A 12982-nucleotide genomic window follows, 5' to 3' on the forward strand; every position below is an offset into this window, starting at 1 on the left:
TATGTTGTACTTGTACCTCGAAGCATTACTGAGGATAATGTAAACAAAACTTGCAATGATAAAGGATAATTATAATTTTAAAAAGAATTACAATTGCAAACAAGCTGCAAAATATGACGAAAGTATTGAAGAGGCATATTGAAACACAAAGCTAAATTATTTTTGGTTGCACATAATAAGTAAATCTTGATCTAAAGTTCTAAACTACGTTCAAGGAGAATAAATGGGAACAGAGCCATCCTCCAAAAAGAATTGCGTTTATTTCTAATTCGTATAAATTGTTTATTCAACCCGATTATAAGCCATTAAAACCGATGCCCGTTGAACTTCTTACGCATTGGCAAGGTCGGCAACAGCGGTGAGTCGTGCAGCCGGAGTAACACCGCCAGTGGTTGGCCTGTTCAATAATTTAATCAGAAAAGCCCAAGCAATTAACTTCATCCAATTCACAAAAGAGCGAAGAAATACTTACAGCCCCACGAAAACCTTAAAGGCGTCGTATATACCCCATTGAGCTCCCGTAAGAGTTCCAATCATGAAGATACGAAGAGGAAGGCCACGCGTACACAGACCCAACACTCCCATCTTCTTTACAGCCTGCTCAGTTTGGCAAAAAAAAAAAAAAAAAAAACATCATTACATGCGCGGATCAAATCAGATCAAACACGACGCCGTGATAATGCACTTACATCGCCGACTGTTGCTCCTTTGGCGTTGTTGAGGAAGGACACGAGATTATCGGCCGGATGAGAGACAATGGCACACAACACGCCCGCAATGTATCCGCCCGCAAAGCTCACCCCGAGCTGGACGCCCTTGCTGCACTCTTCCTTCGGAGTCGTCATCCCGTGCTTGTATATCCTCTCCACTATGTTCTCAAACGACGCAAACTTCATCATTGTATCTGCAATACAAAACACGGGTCCGAATAAATGTTCACTAGAACACCCATCAATGTTCCGTAAAGACGAGCCTAATGTTATGCAACTCACATGGTATTTGACGACCCCAGAGTGGACCAATACCCTTGTACAACCTGGGTGAACCAATGGTTAATAATGGATTCAAATGATTAGTAATGGAGTTAGCACGTGATAAAATCTCGAAGTAAGCATAAGTTTAGGTACCCGAGAGCTCCTTCAGACTTGACAAACTTGGGCAGGCCGTCGGAGAGCCCGCGAGCGAATCCCGGCTGAGTTTGAACCCGAACCTTGACCGCCTCTAACGGGCAGAGGGCGATGTCAGCGATGACCTCAGCGGAGGCAGAGCCGGCAAGGTAGATCAAGGTCTTGTACTTGGAAGCGTATTCGGGCCCGGCAAGATCAGAGTAGTACTTCTTGAAGAACTCGTAGAACCCCATCTTGCAAGCACCCTGAGCGCTGTAGCCGAGCAGAGTGGGCGACCATCCTTTGAACAACCCTCTCACGCCCTGTTCCCTCACTAGGACTCCGAAACCCGACGATACGCTTTTGTACTTTGCCGGGTCGATCTGTGACACCAAACAAGGAAAGACAAGGTCGAGCCTTTGCTCTCACATATGCCATACAACATGATATGATGTGAAAGCTTAAAACAAACCTGCATGTTGCACTTCACGAGGTCCAGAGGAGTTACGGCGGTGTGTGTCAGACCGCAGCTGAGGACTCCGCCGGCCGTGCAGGCCGCGTAGTACGCCGGAGAAAACATCTCGATCCTCTTCCCGGCCTCGGCCGGAGATCCCGCCATTACCCGGGACTTGAACGAGGTTTTATCGGAGAAGGCCATCGAGAGAACTGCTGCGTCAAAAGCTATGTATGCATGTATATTTGGTGTGTAACTTATAGATTTGCAAGTTATATACAACAACAAAAAAACTAAGGCAATGGAATGGAGTCAAAGTTGAGACAATTCTAGCTTGGCTGCGTTTGGTAAGTTGATGAAAAGTCAATTTCTTAAGTTACTTGTTACACAAGGAACAGAAAAAGTCTCTCTCTTAGAGTTTGACTTGGCTACTAGCATGCGATTGAAATTGAAAGTTACATAGTTGAGAAAAGCAAAATGTATTTTGTATGTGTTACAGGTACAGGCGCCAAGCAAAGCATGGCAATGTTTGATTGGCGATTAAACAAGTATATACTCAAAAGAATCAAATAAATAAAATATGAATACAACAATCAAACAGAAGAGAAGAGAAGAGAAGAGAAGAGAAGAGAAAAGACTAGAGAAGCCTGAGGTGAGCAGTTTCGTTCAGCTTCTTGATCTGCCACCCGGTCTTCCATGAATGGTGAAGGACCGTGACCGAAGACTCGTCGACGCAGAGCTTGTGGGACATGTGGGGCCCGCAGCCGAGAATTCCGGTGAGCAAGCACTTTATGGGCACTGCGTGGCTGAACACTCCGATGACTCGGGTCCCGGCGGCTCCGGCGGAGCCATCGTCGTCGTCGTGGCGGTGGTTGGTGCTCATCAGCTGAAGCCTGCTCTTGCCTGACCTCTTCCTATGCTGATTCTGATGATGATGATGATGGTGATCCGATCTCCGCGGAAGCGTTCCGTTCACGAACTCGACCATCCGAAACTCGACCTGCCTCAGCGTCTCACCAGAGGGAGCCGAGAAATCCGGCTCCATCAACCTCGCCGCCTCGCCGGAGTACGTCTCCGACCGGTGGCAACCCTCCCACTGCCCCTGGCTCATCTCCGCCAGCGCCTCCGAAACCTGAATATCCTCCTCCGCCAACCGCATTTCCTGGTTCCTCAAATCAGATCAGATCGCGATCGGCGAATCGGAATTGGAATCGAATGTGCGATCTGGTTACCTGGCAGACCGAGACGGCCATGGATCTGGCGCGATCCATGGGAGAAGTGTAGACGGCGCTGAATCGGACGCCCTGGGAGTTGAGGAACACGGCGAGGGCTCTGGCCTGGCGTTTTCCGGCGGGGGTTAGGGCGGCGTTGGGGCATCGGCCGCCGATCAAGTCGGGGGTGAGGCTGAGCTGGCACTGGCCCTGGCTGATCAGGAACACCTCCGAGGCTTCGAGCTCCGGCGGCGGCGGAGGGGCGAGGACGTTGTACGGGTCCCACACCTTGATGCGCGGCGTTCCCAGCGATGACAGCTGCGGCGACAGCGGAGAGGCTGACGCGTGGCACGGAAGCATCTCCGGCTCTTGCTGGAGAACCTTCTTCATCGCCACCGCGCTTCCCGACTCTCTCCTCTCTTCTTCTTCTTCTTCTTCTTCTTCAGATGATGAGCTCTCTTCTTCCTCCTCCGCCGCCGATGCACCTACGGACTGAGTCGAACCCATTCTTTCTCTCTCTCTCTCTCTCTCTCTCTCTCTGCTCTTTCCACTTTCTATCGTCATCGCAATCGACAATTACCCACCCGACCCGACCGACATGCACAAACGGGCAGCCCAACTATCTTCGGCCCAGCCCAATGGCTCTTTAATGAACGACACGGTATGAAAGTAAATGTGTAACTTACGTTGAATTCCCTAAATACCTAACATTTGAAATCATTCTCAGAATTCCAGCTAAATATCCGGAGTAAGCTAAATATTCCTCAAAAAATATTTTTGAGCTTATAGTTAATATCTACTATATAAACTTAAAAACTATACTTCGTCGTTTGAGTTTGACGAGTCTGAAAATAAACTGTTTTTTACGCAGGGACTAATAAAAGACGCACACAAAAAACGAGAGGGGGAATATTATAAACAATAAAAATTAAAGTACTCTTAAAAAGAGGTGATGAGGTAAGTTTTATATAAGTGACAATTCTAATAGCTAAGGTTTTTTATTATGCATATAAGTGGGTAAAATTAGTTTATTTGAGAATCTTTGTTGAAGAAAATAGACACAAATTTTAAAAATTAAATAATCATGCAATTTCTTTTTCTCTTAGCATTCATATACAATTGATTTATTTATTAATCATATTTTATTTAAAATAGATCATAAATGAGAAGTATGTTTTCATCAGTGTTAAATAATCGTTTCGTCGAGACCTTTGCATTGAAAATTTGTTAAAAACACTGGTCTAAACGATGAATTATATGTGTTTTTAGATTTAATAGAAAAAGATATTTAATTAATTTATTAAAATTGTAACTATTAATCTATATACAGATTGAAAATTGGACTCGTGTCTAAATTTCTGATTTTTTTAGTTGTGAGATCATATGGAGTGGCTGAATTATATTAAGGAAAAAAAAGTTGGTGAAAATAATCAAGAGACAACAACGGATATCGCTTGCAGTTTATGGGGTTTGGTTGTCGCATTTTTGTCTCCGCTTACCCGGATTATAGTAAAGTGATATCATTAGGGGAGTGAGTGAGTGAGTGTAGTTTTGTTTTAATTGAACCAATTATGCGATTTTAAGAATTGATTAATTGTATTTTTTTTTTAAAGAATTGATTAATTTATTCGAGGCAGCGATGGCCTAATGGTCTATTTGCATGCCATAATTTATGTGTAAAATATGATATCCACCACCACTTGCACCCTCGACCGTGGTCCGTATCCATTTTATCAGCATTATATGGAATTAATAAATACAATTACGTTGCATTAAGTATATATAAAGTTTCGTTTGCATAGTACTGTTAATGAGAATAATACGCTCCACCCCAACTCTGTAAGTTCTATATATTACTACAACATTGATTGGTTGCATTGCAAGTAGTAAAAACTGGGTCCCATGTCTGTTGACTGTGATGATATTCATAAATTTATTTCGAGTTTAAAATAACGGACCGCCAGTATAATTTTCAAAATAATTTGTCTTCATTAAGAATTTGCACGTTGTGGTCAATATCAATACAGATATTGAATATTATTGATCCTATAAATGCGGATCTGTAGTAGTACTTGGCATTTCTATGTTCTTTAGGATAATAAAATATCGCCTAAACCCTAATAATCTGAAAATAAAAAACAGGAATGTCGTAATAAGTTAGATAAATTCTGGGGAGCTTATGCTATGTGTTAGTGGAAGCAACTTTTCGAGTACTATAAGCTAGTGGTTTTCCTTTTACGAAAAAAAAGAAAAAGAAAAAGAAGAAGAAGATAGTAAATAATAATAAAATAAAAACAAAATAATGTATCCATGCCATTATATATTAAGAGAATCATTGTAATCTATTATCTCTCTCTCGCTCTCTCTCTCTCTCTCTCTCTCTCTCTCTCTCTCCGTGCATGGAATTCGTGCTAGTATCGTCACAGAAAGATCAGCTGTAAAATACACTTATATCTAGATCACCGATCATCTTCTTCACCGAGAGTCTATATATAATATGAAGATCAGATCGTTGACAAGGTTCACACACACACACACGATATACCCATGCAATTTTATATAATATACTACTTCTATGTATATTCACTGTCTCACACGCATTTATCGATTTAGGGCTGATGAATTATTATTCTTCTGACTAATACTGGTCTTTCATTCTTATTTTTTAGAGAGTTCAAGTCCATAGCCATGAATGGTTATAAGGGTACGAGACTTAACTCGACCAGAGCCTCCGGAAGGTACTTTTTCAATCACACACACACACACACACACACACACACACACATATATATATATATATATATATATATATATATATATATATATATATATGTTACCGTTTGTTCTTCTTTCTTAATTTGTAATTTGTTAATAATTAAGCAAAAATTAAACCTTTTTAACTTTAAAATACTCGCTTTGGTCTCAAGAGCTAGCACTTAAGAAAGTGAAATTAAAGCGGAGAATAAAAAAAAAGGGGGGGGGGGATGAGAATGGGATTCGTTTGACTTATACGCAATAAAAAGAGATTTGACTTTAAGCCGGGTGATGATTTAAATTCCTTATGTCATGTCTTGTTGTTGTTGTGTTTATATATATATATATATATATATATATATATATATATATATATATATATATATATATATATATTACTTTACCCGTCTAATCTCCAAATCATATAATTTATTCTACTATATATATAGTTTAATCTGTTTTTAGCTAGACTCTTCTTTCTTGTACAATTTTTTTTTCTTACTGGGACAGAATTTTTTTGTTACTAGTTTTGTTTTTAACTTTGTCTAGACTTTCGAAGCTAGTTTTTCTTGATCAAAAAATTAAAAATAAAATTGACACAAATTACGTATTAATTTGCATTTTAAGTTGACACAAATTGGTCAATATTTTGTAAGCTCATCAATGAATTAGTCAATATTAGATGGTGTAGTTTGATCGAAATTAGCTCGGATTGTTAAAAAAGTATATTTTAACAAGAAAACTGTTTTAACTTGGACCATAAATTACAAACTATAAGGAATTAATAATTAGGGCTACGGCTAGCACGTAACATAAAAACATGAAGAAAGAAAATAAAAAAGAAAAAAAAAAACAGCTGGAGACGCATGGCAAATGTACGCGGATGTGACACGTAAACTTGATAGAGAAAGTTGTCGATATTTTAAATTTTGTATCACATGCAATGCCTTGTATAGTATAACTTACACGTTCTCTTTCATACCTTTGCCTGTTTTGTCAACTATCACGCTTGTTAGTTGTCATACTCAAATACCGCCAAAATATATCAGAAAGCCTCTACTTTAGTTTAAACTACTTACGTACATATACTTTAGTGAAACCACTCTTAAGATTGCTAAACTATATAAAAATGTTACAACTTACAATGCAAGGGGAAATTTTTGTGGTCCACTAGGAAAAAAGAAACATTGTTCTTAATTGGACGGTGATAGATCATCGTCTTTGTAAAACATTCGTTACTATCGCATCGCATACTCGTTTTAGGTTTTGATAGGACGTACTGTTTTCATTTTAATATTATTATTCCGTGCCTTGTGTCTTGGGTTTCTTATTTATTATTCACAAGAAGTAAAATATAGTAGAAATTGTTTTTGGTAGCCGTTTTTTGTAATTATTGTTTTTGGTAGCCGTTTTTTGTAGTTTATTACAAAAACAGCATATTTAAAATTTTTATTACAGACATAGCTGTTACTAAGTTGTAAATAGACATTTTTTTTACATATTATCTTTTTGTAAATTATGTGTACTATACTACAACTGATTTTAAAATAAATAAAATTATTTATGAATGGAAAAAAAGAGTAATTTTTCAAAGATTTAAAGTAGCAATTATTTTTGAAATATCACCCCTAAAAACAGTTACTTTTGTAATTTCTTATTTAGGCTTGAAGGGAAGGTCGCCCTGATAACCGGTGGTGCGAGTGGGCTTGGGAAAGTCACGGCCCAAGAGTTCATAAAAAACGGGGCCAGAGTCATCATAGCTGACGTGGACACCGAGGTGGGCCCAAGAGCCGCGGAGGAGCTAGGCCCATCGGCCCATTTCGTGACCTGCGACGTGAGAGACGAAGCCCACGTGGCGGAAGCCGTGGAGGCGGCGGTGACGCGACACGGAAAGCTGGACGTGATGTACAACAACGTGGGGATAACCGGTCCGGCGGTGCCACCTGGCATCGCCGAGCTGGACATGGAGGCCTTCGACGCGGTGATGGCGGTGAACGTGAGAGGCACGGTGGCGGGAATCAAGCACGCGGCGAGGGTGATGGTGAAGGCCGGGACGGGCTCGATCCTCTGCACCGCGAGCATAAGCGGGCTCACCGGTGGAGTCGGGCCTCATCCGTACACCGTGTCCAAGTTCGCCGTCGCGGGTATCGTGAGATCGGCCGCAGCGGATCTCTGCAAGAGCGGGGTCCGAATAAACTGCATATCCCCTGGCCCGATCGCCACGCCTCTCACTCTCGGGGAGTTCGCGAAAATTTACAGAGGTGCCACGGCGGAACAGCTGAGGGAGATCCTGAGTGGGGTCGGGGAGTTGAAAGGCGCCACGTGTCATGAGATCGACGTGGCCAACGCGGCCGTTTACTTGGCGTCGGACGAGGCAAAGTTCGTTACGGGTCACAACTTGGTCATTGACGGAGGTTTCACGGCGTTTAAGCATCTTAATTTACCTTCTCCTTCCTCGTTTCTCTGATGGGATGACGTGGCTTTTTTTTTTTCTAATTCAAAAATGGTATTGCTGTCTGTTTTTTTTTTTTTTTTTTTTTTGCAGGGAATTAATAAATCATAAATGTTGGTGGGTATAGCCAAGGTTTATTTTAAAAAAGAGTGAATGAGAGTTGGCGTTTTCTATTTCAATGGTCACGAGTGTTTGTACTCCATCATTAATAAAAAAAATATTCGTATTTTCGTCCCGAATCCCCAAACATGCATCTATCGATATTTGAATTGAAATTAATGTGTTTATAATAATATATGTTTCATTTCCTTGACAATTATATACATATTTTATGATTTGATCATTAGCCCGCACACTTACGCTACATGTGAATGTGATGTGTCAATTTACAGCTCGTGCCATTAATACCGACAGATCTTACGTATAAAATTACTTTCTTAATTGATATTATTGTATATAGTATACACGCAGATAATTAATATAGAAATCGCACATACTAAAATTAGAAACCTGTTTCTGTATTATATACGACATTTATATACACACATCATCAAACAGGATAAAGACAATCACATTTATATGTAACGACATTTATATATGCAAATTTCCATATAAAATATTGTCGGAGAAGTTGTCAGTAGTGACTATATATATATATATATATATATATATATATATATATATATATATCAGCAATATCAGTTCTCAGTCGGTCTCCTATTATTTTTGCATGCGCTTGCCACGTTTATTGAATTACGTGAGCACATTAAAAGGATTTAGATAATAAAATTAAACTATGAATCATATATAACATTATTACACTCGCATACACACAGGAACGGAGGCAAAAAAAGTTCATCAGGGAGACTAATTTTAATATAAAAAATTAGAAGAAACTAATTCGTAAATTTTCAAAATAAAAAAATGTAAATTTTTTTTAAAAAAAGGCAAAAAAAATAAAATAAAAATTTAATAGTCCCAGCATAATTTTTAGGATAAAGACCAAAGATAAACAAATAGTTCTTAAAAACTACTAAGTCCGCAGAAAATTCTCCAATATACTCGGATAAGGTAAACAAGAACGTATTTTTCCGGTTATGAATTGAGTTCTATTGATGTCTGAGCTCTATGAGTTGTGGTTTATGTAATTAGCTTAGCTTAGTCTACGTGTCATCTACGTCGGCAAGTTTGTTACAAAGTTAGTTAAAAAATAAGTATATGTAAATATGTAATTCTGCTTTAGTCTCCTCTTTTCTCCTTCTCTCTAATTTTCTCTCCACTTAAATTCGATCTTATCAGAGCGGTAGTTACAGCATTACGGTTTGTTCTTCTCAGCCATCATTAATGTCTTTATTTTATCAGCAATGGACAATTATAAATATATACAAATAAAAAATAAAATCCTCACCACAGTCAGCTTCCAAGCCCGGCTCAAGGGGATGGCAAGATGAGCAATGGCCCAATAAAAGCAAAATCATCCGAAAATTTAACAAATTGAGATATTTATGGAAGATTTAAAATTACTAACTATTCTTAGAATTATCATCTTCTTTTTTTTGTTTGATTCACTTACCAAAGAATATAGGAAACCTAATAGCAAGATTTTCTTTGTCCTATTTATTCACCTATGAAGTATTCAAATCTCACCCAAAAAAAAAAGTAATTATAGGGTCAAGAGAGAAGAAGAAAGTGATAATAAATACAAGAAAGATATTATTTTAAGGGATAGACATAATGGCTGCGTTTGGTTCAGATTAAAAAGCCCTGTTTTTGTTTTTAGAAAAAACTAAACTGCTTATCTGGTGTTTGGTAAAACTGTTTTTACAAAAAACTTCAAAAGCGATTTTAGATTTTGTACATGAGATTGAAAAGCTAAGATTCTTAGCTTTTAGAAAAAGTGTTTTTAAGTTTGGTATATAAATTACTGTAATATTCTCGTACAAAATATTATTCATATATATGTATATAAATAAGTATATTAATAATTATTATTTAATTATTTATTTTACTATAATATATTTATTTTACCAAACACTAAATCAGTTTTTGTTAACAGCAACAACTGTTTTATAAACAATTTACCAAACAGCTTGTCACTTTTTGAAAAAAAACAGTTTTTTTTAAAACAAAGCTATGCCAAACGGGCCAGTATTATTTTTCAACTTTTATCACTCTTTAACTCCTAACTCTTTTCCATCTGTTTTGTTAATTAATTTATACTTTGAGGATTTCTGTTTGCGCTTACCCTTATCATAATTTGTGTAGTTGTATCATTTCCGTGGATATTTATTTGATCCCTCAAATATAGATGTATTTATATATTGGTAGTTTCAAATGTAACACATGGGCATGCAATTCTTTCTATTATCGCAACATCCATGATAAATTCATAATACAACTATATAAAAATAAAAAAATAAATCACAATATAGATGATTCAATAATAGCAACGTCAAACCAAAAAAAAAATATTCTAATTGAAATTTGACTCATAAATTGGAATCAAAACAGTTATCAATATTTAGCTAAGAACTGAAACAAAGTGACTTCAAAATTAGGAAGACACAAAATTAGCGATCCATGATAAATCGATATTTTTATTTGCAAATTAACAATCACATTATTCCAAATTAATACGAAAAGACAAAATGTAGTTTTTCAAAACAAAAGCGACGTCAAAAGACTCAAAACCATCATAAAATATAAGTCAAAAAGCCCATTAGGTTTATATTTCCCACTGCCACAACCAGAACAACATCTCGTTTCCCATATTCAGCCGCATAACACAATCTCTCTTCACACATTTCTACTCTATTCTCTTTCTTTACAGCAAAAAAAAAAAAAAACAAAAAAACTAAAAACTTCTTCCTTCCAGTATCACATAACGTCGCATGCTTGTGAGTTTGGCAGCCATTAGGCGATGATCGACGACGTAGAGGCAAGAAAAATGGTGGTCTTTGGTTTATATCGCCGATAAAGGAGAAAAAAAATTGCATTGAAGGAGACGATTGGTTGGTTTGAAACTTTCGGTATAGACACGATATGGGTTGATTTTTTTACATTATATAACATGTAAAATATCGCATAATTCCAAAATATCGGCAATATCTTCAATATTTTTCCGATATTTTATAAAACGAAAACGATAATACGTGATATTTTATCGATCCATGTCCGGTTAATATTCTTAGTTTTTTTACAAACAATAAAACTTTACTTGTTAAGTTATTTAAAAATTATCTAAGGCGCATAAATAAATAAATAAAAACATTATCAAATACCCGCTTTGTCAACTTGAAATTAATAACTCATCACTATGAACACACAATTTAATGTTTAATTTATCCAAACAACAAAATATAAAGTTAAAACAATAACAAATTAACTCAACAAATCATCCAAGCAAATAATTTCTGACATCAACACTTATAAAAATAAAAACTCAACGGTCCGAAAACACATCTGAGTGAAAAAGGGGTCGTTGGGTGATATGTCAGCTAAGAAAATCCGTAAAAGAACTTCGAAAAGACAATAAAAAAAATTGTATAATCAAGCAACAACAAAAATTCAAAAAATTAATTCATTGGAAAAAAAAATTAAACTATAACTTTTATCTTGACAAGTGTGGCCGCCGGACGAACATATGACAAAGATTACAAGAGGTGTTGTGACAAACAACAAAAATAAGGACGAGCATGGAGGCATAGACAGAACCATAGCGACGAGGAATTAAAAGACAGAGTCAAAGAAGAAGATTAACACTTAAGCAAAAAATTCAAATATGTGAGAGAGTGAGTGAAACGATACTTATGCGCAAAATGTAAGGGTCAGGGAGGACTTTCCACGACGTTTTTTTTTTTGTGATTAGCCGTGGAATTTATGCCACAACCACGTGGCACTCGGTGGTTGGGCCATAAATTTGGATGCAAAAAACTTAGAATTTTTTTTATTTGGCGCTCTTTTATTTATTTTTTCCTATTTGATTGGAACATTTTTCAATATTTAAGTGTTAATCTTACATGAGTCGTTAAGAGTCTTTTGCATAGTAGCGTGTTCATAAACAGTTTATGGCTACTTGTTAAATATTAACGAAAATTTACATGCTTTGCTAGCTTATGTTTTAATTCGGTAATTAGCTAGAGAACCCATTTTTCAGACATTCTTAGCGCTCTATAAATTTCAATTTACATCTTCAACGAAAAATTATTTTAAATTTGTAATAAATTATATGTATATTATCAACTTATTTTCATATACAAACGTATTTATTAACTTTTAATAATAAAATATTTCATGAAACATGGTTGTTGAAAGTGCAATAAAATTATCTACAGGGCGTAAAAAAATGTTAAAAATTGAAAGTTGTGGATAAAAAAAGGTTAAGAATAAATGCAACCTTATATTAAATTAGTGTATAGATCCGGTCTTTCAAAAATGTTTTAAATGATGTGCGCCTCGTTTTTGTTGTTATTCTTTTAACTTAATTGAAAAAAAAAATTGATCTGTTAGAAAATCAACATGAATGAAGCGACATGTACTCTATCTTGTGTAATAAATGGGATGATAAGATTGTTAATTATGTTTTCGTATTTTGGTGAGAGCAAGGAGAGATGGATGAAAGGGGGAGATTTCTCCTATAGTAGCATGTCTTTGTATTGCATGTATATTTTTAAGGACCATGAAATCAAAATTATTATGATATATGCTGAAACTAAAAATAAAATAAAATAAAAAGTTGCACTTTGTCTTAGTTGAGTTTGAAGATTGCTGAGTAGGTGCGGTGAATAGAAAGGACTCACGAGATACTTGGGTAATGCTGTGGAAAATTTATTCTCAAATATTAAATTAAATAAAAAGCACTGTTTTCTTCATTAATTTAATGGGTTGCATGGCAGCGATGGCATATATATTATCCTTATACGTACGGGACACCCCACACACCACACTTACAATGCACATTAATTACTGCCACCCAATATATATACATATACACATTTTTATAATT

General features: G+C 36.5%; 3 protein-coding genes across 4 annotated transcripts; 1 reads left to right on the forward strand and 2 right to left on the reverse strand.

The window, feature by feature from the left end:
• Positions 1-59: 59 nt before the first annotated feature.
• On the reverse strand, positions 60-2061 carry LOC149406444 (mitochondrial phosphate carrier protein 3, mitochondrial-like). Its single transcript, XM_089606706.1, has 6 exons — positions 1579-2061; positions 1128-1489; positions 993-1036; positions 690-904; positions 473-597; positions 60-397 (listed from the first exon to the last, which is right to left on the reverse strand). Exons 1-6 carry the CDS (start codon positions 1762-1764, stop codon positions 331-333), a joined length of 999 nt encoding a protein of 332 aa, XP_089462832.1. The 5' UTR covers positions 1765-2061; the 3' UTR covers positions 60-330.
• Positions 2062-2101: 40 nt separating this feature from the next.
• LOC149406445 (uncharacterized) lies at positions 2102-3374 on the reverse strand. Its single transcript, XM_089606731.1, has 2 exons — positions 2793-3374; positions 2102-2722 (listed from the first exon to the last, which is right to left on the reverse strand). The coding sequence occupies exons 1-2, from the start codon at positions 3333-3335 to the stop codon at positions 2198-2200; spliced, it is 1068 nt and encodes a 355-aa protein (XP_089462857.1). The 5' UTR covers positions 3336-3374; the 3' UTR covers positions 2102-2197.
• On the forward strand, positions 3342-8320 carry LOC149406446 (short-chain dehydrogenase reductase 5-like). 2 transcript variants are annotated; one of them, XM_089606721.1, is made up of 4 exons: positions 3342-3432; positions 3643-3728; positions 5441-5509; positions 7188-8320. In XM_089606721.1, the coding sequence occupies exons 2-4, from the start codon at positions 3724-3726 to the stop codon at positions 7990-7992; spliced, it is 879 nt and encodes a 292-aa protein (XP_089462847.1). In that variant the 5' UTR covers positions 3342-3432; positions 3643-3723; the 3' UTR covers positions 7993-8320. The 2 variants fall into 2 exon arrangements, with proteins under 2 accessions (XP_089462847.1, XP_089462841.1); XM_089606715.1 differs by lacking the exons at positions 3342-3432; positions 3643-3728 and adding an exon at positions 5135-5291.
• Positions 8321-12982: the final 4662 nt, after the last annotated feature.

This window comes from Urtica dioica, chromosome 1 (assembly GCF_054948205.1).
Source record: "Urtica dioica subsp. dioica isolate 48M chromosome 1, U.dioica_male_clone48M_v1_H2, whole genome shotgun sequence".
NCBI classification, from domain to species: Eukaryota; Viridiplantae; Streptophyta; class Magnoliopsida; order Rosales; family Urticaceae; genus Urtica; species Urtica dioica.

What these genes read in the sequence shown, in the direction of transcription:
- LOC149406444 (XM_089606706.1), bottom strand. Translation starts at nt 1,764, where the DNA reads ATGGCCTTCTCCGATAAAACCTCGTTCAAGTCCCGGGTAATGGCGGGA. An exon ending in AAGTCTGAAGGAGCTCTCGG is followed by an intron (nt 1,037 to 1,127) that starts GTACCTAAACTT and finishes TGGTTCACCCAG; the next exon opens with GTTGTACAAGGGTATTGGTC. An exon ending in CTGGGGTCGTCAAATACCAT is followed by an intron (nt 905 to 992) that starts GTGAGTTGCATA and finishes TTTGTATTGCAG; the next exon opens with ATACAATGATGAAGTTTGCG.
- LOC149406446 (XM_089606715.1), top strand. Translation starts at nt 5,269, where the DNA reads ATGAAGATCAGATCGTTGACAAG. An exon ending in AAGATCAGATCGTTGACAAG is followed by an intron (nt 5,292 to 5,440) that starts GTTCACACACAC and finishes CTTATTTTTTAG; the next exon opens with AGAGTTCAAGTCCATAGCCA. An exon ending in TCGACCAGAGCCTCCGGAAG is followed by an intron (nt 5,510 to 7,187) that starts GTACTTTTTCAA and finishes TTTCTTATTTAG; the next exon opens with GCTTGAAGGGAAGGTCGCCC.
- LOC149406445 (XM_089606731.1), bottom strand. Translation starts at nt 3,335, where the DNA reads ATGACGATAGAAAGTGGAAAGAGCAGAGAGAGAGAGAGAGAGAGAGAG. An exon ending in TGGCCGTCTCGGTCTGCCAG is followed by an intron (nt 2,723 to 2,792) that starts GTAACCAGATCG and finishes TTGAGGAACCAG; the next exon opens with GAAATGCGGTTGGCGGAGGA.